General features: G+C 42.7%; 1 protein-coding gene and 1 long non-coding RNA gene across 4 annotated transcripts in view; one reads left to right on the plus strand and one right to left on the minus strand.

The window, feature by feature from the left end:
* Positions 1–579: 579 nt before the first annotated feature.
* LOC148283677 (uncharacterized) lies at positions 580–12,725 on the minus strand. 2 transcript variants are annotated; one of them, XR_015825532.1, is made up of 3 exons: positions 12,693–12,725; positions 10,479–10,742; positions 580–1,129 (listed from the first exon to the last, which is right to left on the minus strand). It is a non-coding gene; the product is annotated as an uncharacterized LOC148283677 (long non-coding RNA). The 2 variants fall into 2 exon arrangements; XR_015825531.1 differs by lacking the exon at positions 12,693–12,725 and adding an exon at positions 12,256–12,662.
* Positions 12,726–16,098: 3,373 nt separating this feature from the next.
* The window catches only part of LOC148283678 (uncharacterized), a 79,544-nt gene continuing 78,147 nt past the window's right edge, over positions 16,099–17,495 (plus strand). For both annotated transcript variants that reach the window (XR_015825526.1, XM_088243428.1), the window contains exon 1: positions 16,099–16,340. Coding sequence is in view for 1 of the 2 variants with exons in the window: in XM_088243428.1 (XP_088099554.1) it covers positions 16,271–16,340 (70 nt within the window). In the remaining variant the exon portion in view is untranslated. The remainder of the gene's footprint in view (positions 16,341–17,495) is intronic.

Raw genomic sequence — 17,495 nt, forward strand, 5'->3', positions numbered from 1 at the left:
TAAAATATAAATAACTTTTACAAAACTACCTATAAGTTCTTTTTGTACTGCCATACCGAGTCGTTAATTTGTATCGAGATCTAATCGTTGCTCATTTACCAGTATGGAAAGTAACTGCTCGGTCGATTGGTGATTTTCTCGCAGCATTTGTTGTATATTTCTTAATTTGAAACAAGGGCGTATGCCTTGCACTTGTGCTTTATGAGTCGACATGTGTACTTTTAAATGCTTTTTGAGCACATTTTAATTGGCACACCGAGCATGAGAATAGTTTCTGCCAAAATGAGTAAACATGTGTCGCTTTAAATGTATTTTTTGAGAACATTTAAATTGTCACTCTGAGCATGAGAATGGCTTCTCACCAGAATGAGTTAACTTGTGTCTTTTAAACCTCCTTTTAGAGAACATTTGAATTGGCATTCTGTGCATGAGAATGGCTTCTCACCAGAATGAGTTAATTTGTGTCGTTTTAAATCTCCTTTTAGAGAACATTTAAATTGGCATTCTAAGCATGAGAATGGTTTCTCGCTGGTATGTGTCAACTTATGTAATTTTAATTGGTTTTTATAAACACATGTATATTGGCACTCTGTGCATGAGAATGGTTTATCACCAGCGTGTGTAAACTCATGTGATTTTAATTGGCTTTTACGAGAACATGCATATTGACACTCTGTGCATGAGAATGGTTTCTCGCCAGTATGAGTCGACATGTGTAATTTTAAATGGGGTTTTCGAGAACATGTATATTGACACTCTGTGCATGAGAATGGTTTCTCGCCAGTATGAGTCATCATGTGTAATTTTAAATGGGGTTTTCGAGAACATGTATATAGACACTCTGAGCATGAGAATGGTTTCTCCCCAGTATGAGTGATTATGTGAGATTTTAAATCACCTTTTCGAGAACATGTATATTGACACTTTGAGCATGAGAATGGTTTCTCGCCAGTATGAGTCAACATGTGTCGTTTTAAATTTCCTTTTCGAGAACATGTATATTGACACTCTGAGCATGAGAATGGTTTCTCACCGGTGTGAGAAAACATGTGCAGTAGCAAAATACTCTTCTTTGAACATTTAAATTGGCACTCTGAGCAGGCGATATATTTTTGGGTTGCCTGTAAACCTGAAACAAAAACAAGATGAATGTATGAAATCTCTTTGAATATTATTTTTAATTAACCACGCCCGAGTATACTCTGAGGAAAATAAATAATTCTACGAACCACGAGCTGTTCTCTAGTTTCTTGCGTTAAGAAGGAATTACTCATTAAGTAAGATGAAGAAAAATGAATATTTTTTTAAGAATTTCTTTTATTTCTTGACCCACACTGTGTAACATAATAAATCAACCTTTAGTTCCATTTTGTGCCCGAAATGGTTTTTATGAAGAACTTATATAGACAGTGGTCAGGTCAAATGCTTTAAACTACAATTCCGGTAAAATCGGTTTCAGAATTTTAATTATGTTTATAATAAATTCCTTAGGTTTTATTCACATTTTGGCAGAAGTATTTGAACTGCAAACTTCTACTGATTTTAATCCTTTTGAGAAAAAATGTGATTAGATTGTTGGTTAAAAACATGTTATGAAATAATGAAATCGCTTCTTCCAGATTCATGGATTAATACTTCTTAAACACGGTTGATATAGTAAAATTCAGTCATAATTTATTCAATTTACTTATTCCTTATTTTTATTATTACAGAAGCCCGAACCCAGAACCTTTGGTATCTTAGCGGTCTAAGCGCCTACACTCTTGCGCATCTAGGTAATCTCATAACGTCGAGGCGCGCCACGGGCGACGGACGTGCGTCACCCTATTGTTACTAGGAACGGAGGAATGTATGATTTGGGGTCAAAATTGACTAATTCGATTGATTAAAGTAAGAGTAAAATCGTAATGTTTAATTGTTTTTTAGTAAATAATCGTCGCTATGGCGGGGTTACTGAGGGATGATCAAATTGAACAACTTTTGGAAGAAGAAGATCAAGAGTCTGGCTCTGAGTTCGATCATCATGATGCAACAGCTGCCTGTGATTATAAAAACATCAGTGATTGTGAGGAAGCGGAGGTACTTAGCAGTTCAGAAGGCAGTGCTATAAAAGGAGATATTGAATCTTCTAGTTCAAGCAGTGAGATGTGTCGGGAGATGTTCAAGAAGAGGAAGAAGTAGAAGAGGAGGAGGAAACTGGACAAACTTCTGATTTCTATAGAAAATATTAAAACCCGCCTAGCTCGTCCCGCGTTAGACAGCACAATATCATCACACATCTTCCTGGCCTCGCAGGAAAAGCGCGTCATAAAATAAATATGTCTGAAATTGAGTCCTGGCAATAGGTGTTTCCTGACGATCTTATACGAGTTGTGTGTCTTCACACGAACCAAAAAATTGCAGGATTTACTGAGAAGTATTTAAGTCAGGGAGCGCATGCTGATTATGTGAGTTTGTCGGAAATGAAAGCGTCTATGGGACTTATGTTGCTTGCTGGAGTTTTCAAGTCTGAACACGAAGATGTTGGACAGTTTGTGGGCTACTAAAAGAACATATTGCTATGTCAATCACTTAATTGTTAGAGCATTTGCTTTAGCCAGTCATTTTTTTGTTTTCTATGATCTTAGAAGAAGTTCCTGATTTATGTAATGTTAATTATATACGTAAACGTTAAAAAGGAGGTTTGTTATGTTATTTTTTAGTTTTCATAAAAATAAGAGTACCTAAAGTTCAGTTTGAATTTTGGATATTTTTTTATTCATAAATTAATGTTTTTTCCCACATCATAATATTGTTTTACTGCCATTTGTAAATAAATCTTTATTATTGTAACAGACGCGGCGGATCACTGCTTCGTCCGTAGCAATCGCGCCCGTCACAAGAACTGTATATCTATAGGTGCTGGTGTCAAACGCAGAGTGGCCGGGCGTAGGCGGGCCTCGGCCGACGAACGATAAGCTCCGGGGAGGTATCGTCGCCTAGAGATCCCTTGCGGGGTCGCTAGCGAGTAGCGCTGGCGGCCGCAATCCTGAGTCAGGCAACCGGGTTGTAAGGCCGGTATCTCTCCGTTGGTGGGAACGGCGGGGTGTGTTCCGGGGAAGTATCCAAGGGTCCAAATTATCCGGGGTCCAAAATCCAATCCAAAGGGTATCCGAGTTCCAAGTCCAGGGGGGTAGCGGTGTTCGAATCCAGGTGGCGATGAGGTCCGGTTTGAAGCGAGGTAGGGAGGTGAAGTGGAGAGTAGAAAGCCTTAGTAGTGTGGTGAGATGACTGACTTTATTTTTCCCCGGCGGGGCTATTTTATTTTTTATTTTATTTATTTTGTTTATTAAGAAAAACAACAGCAATACAAAGAAATATACACAACATAATAAAAAAAACATAAAATAAAGCCAAATCAGTTTTTCACATAAATACAATTATAAAAATCCAGTTCAGTTAAATATAATTTATAGAAGTGCAAGTGTGCGAGTTTTTTTTTGTGTGTGAGGATGCGTGTGTAAAAAAGTGGAGTGTGGTTTTGGTAGGTATGTGAATATGTGTGTGATTGTATATGGGTGTGAGGGTAGGTTTAAGGACAGGGTAAGTGTGTATTTGATATGAGTGAAATATATATATACAACATTTTGCCGTGCGGCGGTGGGCTAGGCCAATAGCGGGCGGTGCTAGGTTGACCAATCACGCGGCGAGAGAGATAGCGAGCACATTTGCCGGCTCTATCGGTCTCTCTCGCGCCACGTATAAGGTCCCCACCCTCCCGCTACCGGCCGCAGTTCCCCGCCGACCGCGCGGCGATCAACACTTATACAGAACAACATAAAAACACATTATGGGCATACAAATATTTTCATGAATTCTAATCTATATGTGGGCTTCAGTATGGCGATCACCACCCCCGAAAGTGACAAATACTAGTCTTTATTGAGGAGGTGGTAGATCGCTTACACATACTGAAGCCTCCTATGCTACATTAAAGCCCCAGGAAGGGCCGCCAAGTTGGTGCATGTACTTTTACGTCGGCAACACTCCCCCCTGCCGAGGAGGCATCTCTGCGCCGACGTCGTCCTTGATTTGCAACACGGCGAGCTTGACGGCGGGTCGTGTGTAGGTTCCGGTGGCTGTCTGGACCCGGGCGCTCCTGACTTGTCCATCCTTCCCTGGTGTGACTGCTATGACGCGTCCCCGCGGCCATTCATTCCGCGGGAGGGCGGCGTCCGTTATTATGACCAGGTCATCGACCATGATCGGTGTGGCGGCCTGTTGCCACTTCCGTCGCTGTGCCAACGTCGGGAGATATTCCCTCATCCATCTTTTCCAAAATGCGTCGGCTAGTTTCTGCGCCACCCGCCATTGTTTTCTGAGGCACAGTTCGGGCGGCGCGTCTCTGTAATCGGCCAGATGCGGCTGGGCCCCGCTCGACCCGATGAGAAAGTGCATCGGAGTCAGCGGAGCGTCGTCTCGGCTATCAAGCGAGACGTGGGTTAGGGGCCGAGTGTTTACTGTGTACTCGGCCTCCGCTATCGCTGTCATTAGCGTTTCCTCTCGGGGGGCTTGTTCCTTTAGAATCACCATAAGCGCCCCCTTTATCGACCGGACGAGCCGTTCCCAGGCTCCCCCCATGTGTGGCGCCGATGGCGGGTTGAACACCCATTTGATCCCTCTCCTTGTCGCCTCGTTCTGTAGTTCGGGATCGTGAGCTAGTTCCTTCATGGCGGCCGCCATCTCTTTGTCTGCGCCTCTGAAGTTCGTCCCGTTGTCCGAGTAGAGCGTTGTCGGATGTCCTCTGCGGGCCGCCATCCTTCTGAGGGCCTGCACCGTCGAGTCAGTACTCAACGACGGTGTAATTTCAATATGCACGGCCCTCGTAACCATGCACGTAAACAGGGCCCCGTATCGTTTCTCCCGGCGTCTTCCGATAGTTACGTATACGGGCCCGAACATGTCCACCCCACAGTGGGTAAAAGGCCTTACGTGATGATCGAGTCGGCCGGCAGGCAGCTGTCCCATGAGCGGAGGCTGCGGGCGGGCCTTCTGTATTCGACAGTAGCGGCACTCGTATATAATTTTCCTTATATTTGTCCGTAATCGTGTTATAAAGAACTGTTGTCTGAGTTCGCTGAGTGTCCGCTCTGTACTTGCGTGTTGCCGCGACTCGTGATAATGCCTTATCAATAGACGTGTATAGGCGTGCGCTCCGTCCAGTATGACGGGCGCCTTTAGTTGCTCGCTCACCGCGGGGGCTTCCATAATTCGCGTCCCCATTCTGAGGACGCTATCTTTATCGAGGTAGGGAGTGAGACCCAGCAGGCGGCTGTTCCGCGGGAGGCACTCCCCCCGTCTAATTGCGGCTATCTCGGCGTGGTAACTGTCTGTCTGGCTTATAAGTATCCACGCCCTCTCTGATGCCTTGAGTTCCGGGGCGATGAGTGTCGCGCTTCCTGTATTCCTTTTCCTGCAGTGGTTTATGAAGCGCAACACCCACGCTGTAGTCCTGATCAGTCTCCGCCAGGAGGAAAATCTTCTTTCGTCCGGGAGGGCTGTCATCACGATGGCACTGTTCGCACACTTTATTTCACTGCTTGTATCCGGGGTCGCCGTTATTACCTTGAGCGGCGGCCATTCACTTTTATTTTTCTTTATGAAACTCGGTCCACTGAACCACATGCCGGCCGGGGAGATGTCTGGTATCTCGCCGTCCCGCGTCCCGAGATCAGCGGGGTTCTTCTTTCCTGGTACCCACCGCCATTCTTGAGCGTTCGTTAGCTCATCTATTTCCCCTAGGCGGTGGGCTACAAATGGCGTGAAGATACGCGAATCACTCTGGACCCAGCACAGCACCGTAGTAGAATCTGTCCAGTAGTAGGTATCGCGTATATTACTTCCGCATTCTTTCTTAATTGTGGCCGCCAGTCGCGCGGCCATGAGCGCGGCTTGTAATTCCAGGCGTGGAATTGATAGCGCTCGTAGCGGGCTAACTCGGCACTTGCTGGCCATGAACGTCGCATTCCTTCCGGCGGCGTTCTCCTCCACGATGTAGGCTACGGCGCAGCTCGCTTGTTCCGAGGCATCGGAAAACACATGTAGCTCTACTGGCTGGCCCTTGGCGCTCGATACGCGCCGCGGTATAGCGCACTCGGTATTGCGTAATATGTCCACCCAAGTGCGCCATTTCTCTGCGTGTTCTTCATTCACTTGTTCGTCCCACTCTATGTGGGAGCGCCACACATCTTGTAGCAGTATTCGCGGGCGTATTGTCAAACACCCTACGAAACCGAGTGGATCGAAAATGCTCATAACTTCACTTAGCATCTGCCGTTTTGTAGGCCTCTCTGTTGGAACCTCCCGTGACACTTTAAATTTAAATTGAAACTCGTCTGTCACCGGGTCCCATTTGATGCCGAGGACCCTCTCTGTTACGGAGGTTCCGCTAATTATTTCGCGTGCGCTTTTCCCTCTCAGACTTGAAGGAATCGCTTCCATTACGGAGGGATCATTACTCGCCCAATTCGCGAGGATGAATCCGCCCCGCCGTAGTAGTTCGCTGACATCGTGGCGCAGTTGTATCGCCTCTGTTGCACTGTCTACGGCATCCATATAGTCGTCCATGTAGAATTTATTTCGCACAGCATCCCTGGCGGCGGCCATCTCTTGCCCGTGATCTTCTGCGACTTGATTTCTCACGTACTGTGCGCTGCTCGGTGAACACGCCGCGCCGAACGTCATCGACGTCATAATCATTTCCCGAATTTCTTCTTCGGGACTATCGCGCCAGAGGAACAGCTGCGCCCTCTGGTCTTCTTTTCTTATTTTAATTTGGAGAAACATCTCCCTTATATCTGCTGCCAGCGCGATCTTTCCCTCGCGAAATCGCATTATATTTCCCATAAGCGATGAGAGAAGGTCCGGGCCGTTGGCCAACATGTCGTTCAATGACTTCCCGTTGCAGCGGCTGGCGGCGTCAAATACTATCCGTATTTTATCCGGTTTATTCACGTTCGTCACTGCGAAATGCGGCAAAAACCAAAGCCCACTCGCAGTGTCTTGTCTTTCAGCCAGCGTCAGTTCCCGGGCATACCCCTTGTCTAGATATTCTTTAATCTTTAACTTGTAAGCCGCGGCGAATTCACTGTTTTTACTGAACTTTTTCTCTATGCTTAAAAATCGATTCAGCGCTGTACGGCGATTATCCGGTAAACACATTCGATTGTCTTTCCACAGTAGCCCTGTCTCGTACTGTCCTTGCGGTAGGAAACGTGTCGTGGCTCTCATGGTTTCTGTGGCTCGCGCCTCCTGACGCGATATCTTGGCTGTCGAACTTATACCTAACGCGTCGACGGCGTAATTCTGTTTAACTAGATTTTCTAGTCTCTGTTCTGTACTAAGCGCCATTAGTATGCTGGCGTTAGTCTGGCGTGTCCGCCCACCGTGTATCACCTTTCCTAAGGCTGTCACTGAGGCGATGTATTCCCCGCATCTCCGTGCCTCTCTCGTCACTATGAGAGAGGCGTTATCTTGGCCGATGAGTAACTGCGGGTACACTTGTCGCATCCTGCCTTCCCCTTCAATCACGGGCTGTAGCGGCAGACTCAGCTTCTGTATTGTGTTTGCGCGGAGAGTGAATAAATCTTCCGTAACTCCGCGCACTTTAATTGTGACTTTTCTTGATGCACTATCTGTTACGCACATTCCGCCAGCACCGTGGATTTTTAATCCTCGAGTCTCTCCCGGCGCGCCGATGTCGTTTGCTATTTTTGCGTCAATCAATGTCACGGTTGATCCCTCATCCAGTAACGCGTACGCGTTCACTCGTCCTCGCGGACCACTCAACATGACGGGAATCACTTTTAGGAGGACCGGTTCCTCCCGAGCGTAGGTGCTCGTCACTATATTATTCGTCCGCGAACTGTGGCCGTAATCGTAGTTTCTTTCACTTGAACTCGCGGCGCGGGTTTCGTTCGCGGTCGGTCTGTTTCCCCCGGCGCCCGCCGCTGCAGGCGTGTCGCGGCGGGCATTGTTATCTGGCGCTCGTATATCGGCGCTAGACCGAGCTTCACTGATATCGGCACTATTTCTGTCGTGTAATGTCTTGTGATGTGTTCGGCGACATCCATCGAGGCCGCACTTTTTTACATTTCTACACTTTATCGCCCGATGAGTGTTCGATAAACACGAAAAACACAAATTCTTTCGCTTCACTATGTCCCATCTTTCCGAAATACTACACTCTATGTATTCCTGGCACGTTTGTAGTAAATGTCCTCGTCCGCACAAAACACATGACGCTATACTTTTCCCGTTTCCCTCTGTTGAAATCACTGTATGCACTTGTTCTCGCTTCTGTGGCTTCTCGCGTTGTTTTCCGCTGTACACTTGCGGCTCTATTCCGCCGCCTATCATCGAAGATTCCGTTAAATCTTCCAAAAAGAGCGCGAAATCCTTCGCGGAGGGCCTCACCCGGTTTCCTCTTCTGCTGTACCACCAGAGAGACTTCATGCACAGCGGTAACTTGCTCACTAGTTCACTTAGTAGTTGTGGCGTAGACATGTAATCGCCACCGAAGCCTTCTAAGGTCGCTATCGCGTTCCGAACTGCGCTAGACAGATCTACTAATGCTTGCGTAGATCCGTCGTTCTGTATGCAGCGGAGCCTTCTCACTTTTTCCAACAAGGAAGACGCTACAATGTCCGGCTGGCCGTAGTGTAGCTCCAACGTCTTCATTATCACCCTCACTTGGCTTGGATCCACTAGTAATGACGACACAGATTCTCTTGCCCGTCCTTTCAACGCACGCTGTAGACGCAGGAGGTTTTCTGGATCCGAAAGGCAGCACATCTCCGTCGACTGAGTGTACTGCGATTTGAAAGTAGCCCATTCCTGCGGCTCTCCGGCGAAGGCGGGTAGGTCCTTGGCAGTAGATTGGCGCGCTATCATGGCGCCGACTCTGCTAACGTCCTCTGGGGCTGAAGTCGGGCTTCTTCCTTGCGAAGCCTCTAGTAGAATCGCCATTTTTGACAGCACCGTCATGATGCCGTCCATATCCGTAGTACGCGGCGCGGGCTCGGGATTCGTCTCCAAGGGCACGCGTCGGTCTTGATCGTGTAGTGAAGCACGGAGCGTTCGAACCTGCGTCCTCAGCCGCTGGACTGTATCTTCGGATGTGTCCGACTCGGCTGAGTCCTGATCTGTAGCAGGGTCTTCTCTTGGTTCCGTGCCTCCTCGACCCGAGCGGAGTGAAGGGGTTCTCGAAGTCATCTCTAGGCGCTCTGCGATGAATATCCGGCTCGAAGGACCAACTTGTAACAGACGCGGCGGATCACTGCTTCGTCCGTAGCAATCGCGCCCGTCACAAGAACTGTATATCTATAGGTGCTGGTGTCAAACGCAGAGTGGCCGGGCGTAGGCGGGCCTCGGCCGACGAACGATAAGCTCCGGGGAGGTATCGTCGCCTAGAGATCCCTTGCGGGGTCGCTAGCGAGTAGCGCTGGCGGCCGCAATCCTGAGTCAGGCAACCGGGTTGTAAGGCCGGTATCTCTCCGTTGGTGGGAACGGCGGGGTGTGTTCCGGGGAAGTATCCAAGGGTCCAAATTATCCGGGGTCCAAAATCCAATCCAAAGGGTATCCGAGTTCCAAGTCCAGGGGGGTAGCGGTGTTCGAATCCAGGTGGCGATGAGGTCCGGTTTGAAGCGAGGTAGGGAGGTGAAGTGGAGAGTAGAAAGCCTTAGTAGTGTGGTGAGATGACTGACTTTATTTTTCCCCGGCGGGGCTATATATACAACATTTTGCCGTGCGGCGGTGGGCTAGGCCAATAGCGGGCGGTGCTAGGTTGACCAATCACGCGGCGAGAGAGATAGCGAGCACATTTGCCGGCTCTATCGGTCTCTCTCGCGCCACGTATAAGGTCCCCACCCTCCCGCTACCGGCCGCAGTTCCCCGCCGACCGCGCGGCGATCAACACTTATACAGAACAACATAAAAACACATTATGGGCATACAAATATTTTCATGAATTCTAATCTATATGTGGGCTTCAGTATGGCGATCACCACCCCCGAAAGTGACAAATACTAGTCTTTATTGAGGAGGTGGTAGATCGCTTACACATACTGAAGCCTCCTATGCTACATTAAAGCCCCAGGAAGGGCCGCCAAGTTGGTGCATGTACTTTTACGTCGGCAACAATTATATTATATAATTTTAACTGAACCCAATTACTACAATTTTAGATAATATTTTCCACGACTTGTTTTAACTTTATTCAGTTAATCATTTTTTATTGCAATTAAAACGTTACTTCTATTCGTTTGTTATCTATATTTATGTCTTTTGTTTTATTTATAATTTATTTATGATACATGGCATGAATAACACAACACTCAGTTCGTGTGTGCAACTGTGCGCGAGTCCTCCGCGTACCATCATCCATCACAGTCCGCAGACGTAACCTCGGAGCAGATAATGTGAAAGGAAGTATCACTTACTTGAAGGTATTTCCCTGTTACGAGAGGAATCTAAACACTCTTGTTTAATGTCGGGGTAGTCGAAATCCATCTCCGTGAAGATAAGTATATCACTGGTTATCCTAGGCAGGTCAGAGCTGGTCACCGGTTCAGCCTTCAGCTCCTGGCTTATACAGGGACGTGGCGCCCCTTCTCCGGTACGGAGAATGTCCTCTTCTACATCGCCAGTCCCCGGCTCAACCTTAATATTCACTGAAGCGATTTCCATTTTTAATAGTTAATATCCTGAAAATTGCACAAATAATTAACATTATATCTAGTAAGAGTTACAGCCTTTGAAGAGGCAAGTGCTGATAAGCAGAGACGATCTCCCGTACCCGTTATGCCAGTCATTCACTAAATCTTGTAATTTGCCAGTCATTCACTATATCTTGTAAACCTGTGTTTCATGTAAATGTAGAGTTGAAATGTTACCAAACATTACCTATATTGTCATGATATATGGTTTCATCCAGTATTAATACTTCCCTAAGCAGCATATATCAATTGAGATCACCGCTGGCAACGGGCGATAAAAAATACTTCTCACACAAACATTTTTTGAATAAGAGACGGCAATACATAATAAAATAGATAAACCTACCATTTAAACATCTATTATGATCAATATTTTGAGTTTGTCCAAATTTTTGTAGACAAGGACTGGATTCAACTCCCTGGGGAGCTGTTTATATTAACATTTTACAACAGAGATCAAGAACATTCAAGAGAAGGTAATAGGTAATGTAAAGTAAATATGCACGTAAATATAAACGCAAAGTGAATATGGAATTGTATTTTGATAAAGAGTGTGAATAAATAAATAAAATAAAAAAATAAAAAAATAAAGTGGCCACTTAAACCAGCCATTGACAGGTCATAAGCCCTGTAGATGCCTAGACTTCTATATTACCTTCTCTTGAATGTTCTTCATCTCTGTTGTAAAATGTTAATCTTTAATGATGCCTGGTTCCCTCACATATCCAGAATACATATTATCAATTCTCACCAGGGGTGGTATTCTGGATCTTCTCAACCCCGTAGAGACTGAGAAATTTGAAGTTTTTTTTGCTTTATATAATGGTCACACTGATGATTTAACGTCAAGTGGTGTATAAAACTGCTTCTTGTTCTTGTTTTTGGTAATGCTGATAGTCGCAATAATGGTCTAAATAAAAAAAAACATATTTAGTTGCACGTGTTTGTATTTGTTTGACGTTTGATCATGAGAGTGGCCATTATATGAAGCAAATAAAATATAAAATTAAATCTTCAAATTAATCACTCTCTAGGGCATAGAGAAGATCCAAAATACCACCCCATACAATCACATACTAAAGACATATATCCTGATCCAAGTAAAACAAAGGAACAATCACAAATTATACCTACTCACTACTCAGGGTAATAGCCGTCAAACTATAACAAGTATAGGAACTTGAGAGGTAGAAAGGGTTGCCAAGGAAAAGGATCGTATTAAACGACGGGTAGGAACTAGGTTACTTGTTATTGATGCGACATATACACACACGTGTCGAAAATATCTATCATTAAAACTTGTTTCCCGTAAAATAAGCAGCTGTTTTTCATCATGAAATCAATCTTTCTTTGTATTGAGAAATAACGCGACGATATTTGAAAATATTTCAATATGAATAAAAATAATGTTCCAATGCATGGTTTTTTGTTCTAGGATTTCTCAAACTGGCTTAACGTTTATTGTTATAATGTGTAGAGTTGAAATGTTAACGGGCATTACCTGCATTATCACGATCTAAGTATATACCCTGAGGTAATATTTCGGCTCCCGGCCAGATGTGCGAGTACATACCATCCAGTATCACACACACATCAACGCTGTGTGTGCTTCTGATCTATATGTCTGGAGATAATATCTCGGCTCCTAGCCAGTATCGTCCAGTATTAATACTCCCCTAAACAGTATATCGCAATCGACATCACTGCCGTCACCCGGCGATACAAACACTTCTCACAAAAACATATTCCGGTTGATAAGAGACGACACTTTATAATGAAAGAGTTTTACCTACAATTTAAACTTCAATAGTGTTGCCTGGACGCCTCTCGTATCCAGAATACATATGATCATCTCCTGCCAGGTGAGATGCAATCACGGACATAATATATATATCGTGATTCAATTGAATCAAAGGAAAAATCTTAAATTATACTTACTCCCCTGCCTGTGACAGCTGTAATAGCAACCAGAAATAACGTGGAAACAAGTAAAGCAACTTAAGAGGCAGAAAGGGCTGCCATAGAAAAGGGTGGTATTAAAAGACGGGTAGGAACTTGGTATTGATGCGAGATATATTATATAAGTGTCCAAAATATTCATCATTTGGAATTAACGCGGTGGCATTTAGAAATATTTTTAAACGAATCAATGTAACCTGCCAAACTATTTTCGTAATAATAACCTTTCAGTTCACGTTCGCCCATTTTCAATGGATTCACATTTAATTACCACAGTTAATAATAAATAGATTTAAATAAAATTTACCCGAACCTTTCTTACTACGATAATATTTTCCTTCTGTTGTTAAAGTAATTTGGATTGGGTTGGTAAAAAAATATTTAGCTTACGTAAAAGTACAATATATTTTTTCTTACGTGCTAAAACTTGTTTTTAAAATTCAAAGTGTTTGCAGAGATATTGACTGTATCACGGGGGGTATAATTTTAATATAATAATAAAATGTTTTTAATGGGGTAGTTTTGGTTATTTGGAGAGTGGCGATGAGAGGAAAATTAAGATGATGTTTGATTATCTCGGAGGCTGTAAAAAATTAAGCTCCGCGTTCGCAGGTATGAATAGACAGAATCTGTCCGTCTCTCCGCTAACTGAGAGAAAGCGGGAACATCCGCTGAACGGAATCTTGAGATGAATTAGAAGATCGCGTCTTTCTGGTGCCTTATCGGATATATGGTGTAGAAAGTTACTTCGCCATGTGGTTTCCATTTTTATTCCCCGTCATGATAATATTTTCCTAATTAAAACTAAATGAATTAAACGCCTAAAAAAATAAAGAAAACATAAATCTATTCTGAAAACGAGTAAATTGAAAGATAATTTTAAAATATTGAATGTTTTATGTACCTTTGTTTATTTAACTAGAACATGATAATAATCTTAGAACTAGTTACAAACATGAGAGAAAGAAAAATACTTACAGATCTAGGTCCTTAACTAATGCAGTTCGTAATTGTCACTCTTCACTAATATCTTAATTCTAACACAATGGTGGTTTCACTCATGTGGAGAGATGACGGATGGTGGTCCGGATGCTGTGTTCGGACGAACACATGCTGGGCGATGTCTTGGGCGGAGAACTGCCTTGGATAGAGCCTTGGGCGGCTCTCGGGATTCGGTCCCGTGGCGATGGTGATGGTGATAGCCAGCTGGAAGACTGGCCGGCCGTGGGCTGGACACACGCGCTGGCGGTGTAGAAACTGGCATTCCTTTGGAGGACGATGGATGTCCTGGATGCGGAGGAACCTTCGCGGCTAGAAGGCGGCCTCCGATGACCCTCGTGGAGTAGTCGGATTCCACGAGGTTGCTATGTAGCACTGGCTACCCTGTACACTCACTGCACTTAAACTCCCTAACTTCGACTTCCACGCTGCATCGTCTCCGCGATCGACGGTACGATCGCGTAAACTCGACTCACTTCTTCGACTGTCGACCGACTCTTGGTCGACTCTTCTTCCTGGCTCTTTTCCGACTCTTTTTGTTCCGACTGTTTGGGGTGGTTTTATAACTCTCAAATTAGGAGGTCTCTCCTTCTCTCTTTCACTTATTGCCCATTGTCTCTTTTCCACACTTATTTATAAACACCTCGTCATATTTAAAACTAAAATATTATGTTCTGCATATTGTTTATTATAAAACTAAATTATATTTAACTACGATTATATATAATATTAAATACGATTAAAACTAATTAATTAAAAATAAACATTCACTAAACGTAGAATATTAAATCATTTAACTAATTTATACCTATGAAGTTTAGAAAAGGAATCACTAATTAAAAACTTGGAAACGATTCGCCTCCTAGTGTAGTGGTCGGCGCGTTCACCTATCATACTTGAGGTCCTAGGCTCGATTCCTGGCAAGGCGGATGTAAAATACCTTCATACATATTATAAAATAATCGCTGATACGTTGCGATTGGCGCACTGGTGCCTTATGTACCGCGGACGTGGATTAGAAAATGATGGCGCAAAAGTTAATTAGAGTTTTAAGTTAATGTGTGGCTAGTTGGAATAATCGGCGCGCGTACAATTGAAGATGTATGAAATTTGAAGAAGAAAGGTTTGTCAGGAGAAAAAAATCAGAGGAATTAATTGTTCGTTTTATTTTTGTCATTTTTAAATAAGTTTTTTAAAATACAAATATTATTTTAATGGGCGTGGGTTTGCAATTTATTATTCAAAAAGGTAATGTTTTCCCCAGCGGAAAACATGGGTCAATATTTATTGTTAAAGTGATAGTTTTCAATTAGAAGGGGTTTTGGAATTCCAGGTTATTCGCCGCTTGGTCATTTGAATTTAACCCGAGGTCGTAATTGACATTAACAATGGACGAAATATTTGTGAATACCTAGTAACGGCTCTGGTAAATGGGGATTTATTTTAATGTATTTATTTGTAAAGGCGGAAATTAAAACGGGGTTCTTTTTAGAATTGGCTGGCATAAACTAAAAGGTTATATTTAAATTCATTATTGCTGAGAAACCCCAGATTATAGAACAATAAATTATATTGGAAATTTATATTTAAATTCGTATTGAAATAATTGAAAACATCGCCGCATTTTTCCCAATACAAACATGGTTAATTTATAATTTAAAACGAAAATACCTGCTTATTTTTACAGGCAAAAGATTTTAACTCCTGAATATTTTAAACAGGCATGTTTAGCTCGTATCAAAGTCTTATTCTAACATGGATTTTATTTCTAGCAAGTCACGATAAGAAAAAAGTCGTGTGTTTAGTGTAAGTAACCGTAGTACAAAAAAATATGGCAAATTAATACTGATTTTCTTACAAACAAGTGCGAAAATGGAAACATGGTTAGAAAATTAGAAAATACCACCCGTATTACGGATTCAAAAAGTAACCAATTATAAACCTACATAGGTAGGTACGTCAGTTTGTTTTTTTTTTTACTATGGCAATAATCATGTAAGCCATGATCCTTACTTTATGGTATTTAGAATATTTGCATGGGTATAATTATGGGGTGGTATTTTGGATCTTCTCTATGCCCTAGAGAGTGATTAATTTGAAGATTTTATTTTATATTTTATTTGCTTCATATATTGGCCACTCTCATGATTAAACGCCAATATTACCTCAGGTTATATACTTAGATCATATAACATGCAGGTAATGCTCGGTAACATTTCAACTCTACACTCAGTAACAATTAACATTTGACAAAGGTTTATACAACTTACAAGAGATCGTCTCTGCTTATCATCAGTTGACTCGTAAAAGGCTTATTTGTGAAACCCTTCATAGATATGATGTAAATAGTTTGTGTAATTTTCAGGATATTTATTAATAAAAATGGAAATAGCTTCAGTGATTATTAAGGCTGAACCGGGGACTGGCGATGTAGAAGGAGACATTCTCCGTACCGGGGAAGGGGCGCCACGTCCCCGTTAAGCCAGGAAGTGAAGGCTGAACCGGGGACCAGTTCTGACCCGCCTAAGATAACCAGCGATACAATTATCTTCACGGAGATGGACTTCGACTATCCCGACGTTAAACAAGAATGTTTGGATTCCTCGCGTAACAGGAAAATACCTTCAAGTAAGTGATAAGTACTTCCTTCCCCATTATCTGCTCCGAGGTTACGTCTGCGGACTGTGATGGATGATGGTACGCGGAGGACTCGCGCACAGTTGCACACACGAACTGAGTGTTGTGTTATTCATGCCATGTATCATAAATGAAATATTAATAAAACAAAATACACGAATATAGAAACCAAACGAATAGAAGTAACGTTGTCAATTGTAATAGAAAATATAAAACTTAATGAAGTTAGGGAAATGAAACATTTGGGTGAAATGATGGATTTGAAATTAACATTTCATCAAAACTCTAAAATGGAAATGAAAAAGATCGATCGAATATTTTCAATTTTGGGAAGAATTGAAAGATTTATGATTAGGACTCTTGTGAAATTATTTACAACACAATTATTGAACCACATATTAACTACTGTAGCAGCATATTATATTAATTAAATGAAAAAAATTCAAACAGTCTAACCATATTACAAAACAAAGCTCTAACATTTTAAAATCGATGATATTTGTGTAAAATATTATAAATTCTAAAAAAAACATAATTTTGGAAAATAAATGATCAAAATCGACATGAACATGATCACAATACCAGAGAAACGGTAAAAACCAAACTCCCATCTATAAAAATAGCGAAGTCGCAAAATTTCAAAATCAAAGGTGCGAGGTTCACACCCCACTCTAACTCAACTTAATTTCCATTTCCAAATAGTGAGTTATTTACGACTCGTTGAAAATGGCCTCTAGAATTGAAATGATGGGGTTTATTTAAAATTTGTTACAAAGGTTTATTTCTTAAATATATACATATATATATATACAAAAGGCAGTAAAATAATATTATGTTGTGGGAAAAAACTTCAATTTATGAATAAAAAATATTAAAATTCTAACCGAAGGTAAAGAAATATATGCTAAACAATTTATAAATGAAATATATAAAATTAATTTCAACAGAGAGGGAAAACGTTTTTTTGATGGGAATATAGAAATCCAGGCATTTACAGGGCTTATGACCTGTCGTTGGCTGGCTTAAGTGATTGGAGTGGCTGGTTTGAACATCCCCATTTCCTCAATTCTTTCATATGTTGTCTTTTGTGAAGTCTTCTTCCAAGTCGGTCCCTCAATGCTGAGGATCGTGATCACCATGAACACT

The sequence above is a fragment of the Micrasema longulum genome, unplaced genomic scaffold (genome assembly GCF_059751315.1).
Source record: "Micrasema longulum isolate JH-2025_06_02 unplaced genomic scaffold, ASM5975131v1 h1tg000211l, whole genome shotgun sequence".
Classification (NCBI taxonomy): Eukaryota; Metazoa; Arthropoda; class Insecta; order Trichoptera; family Brachycentridae; genus Micrasema; species Micrasema longulum.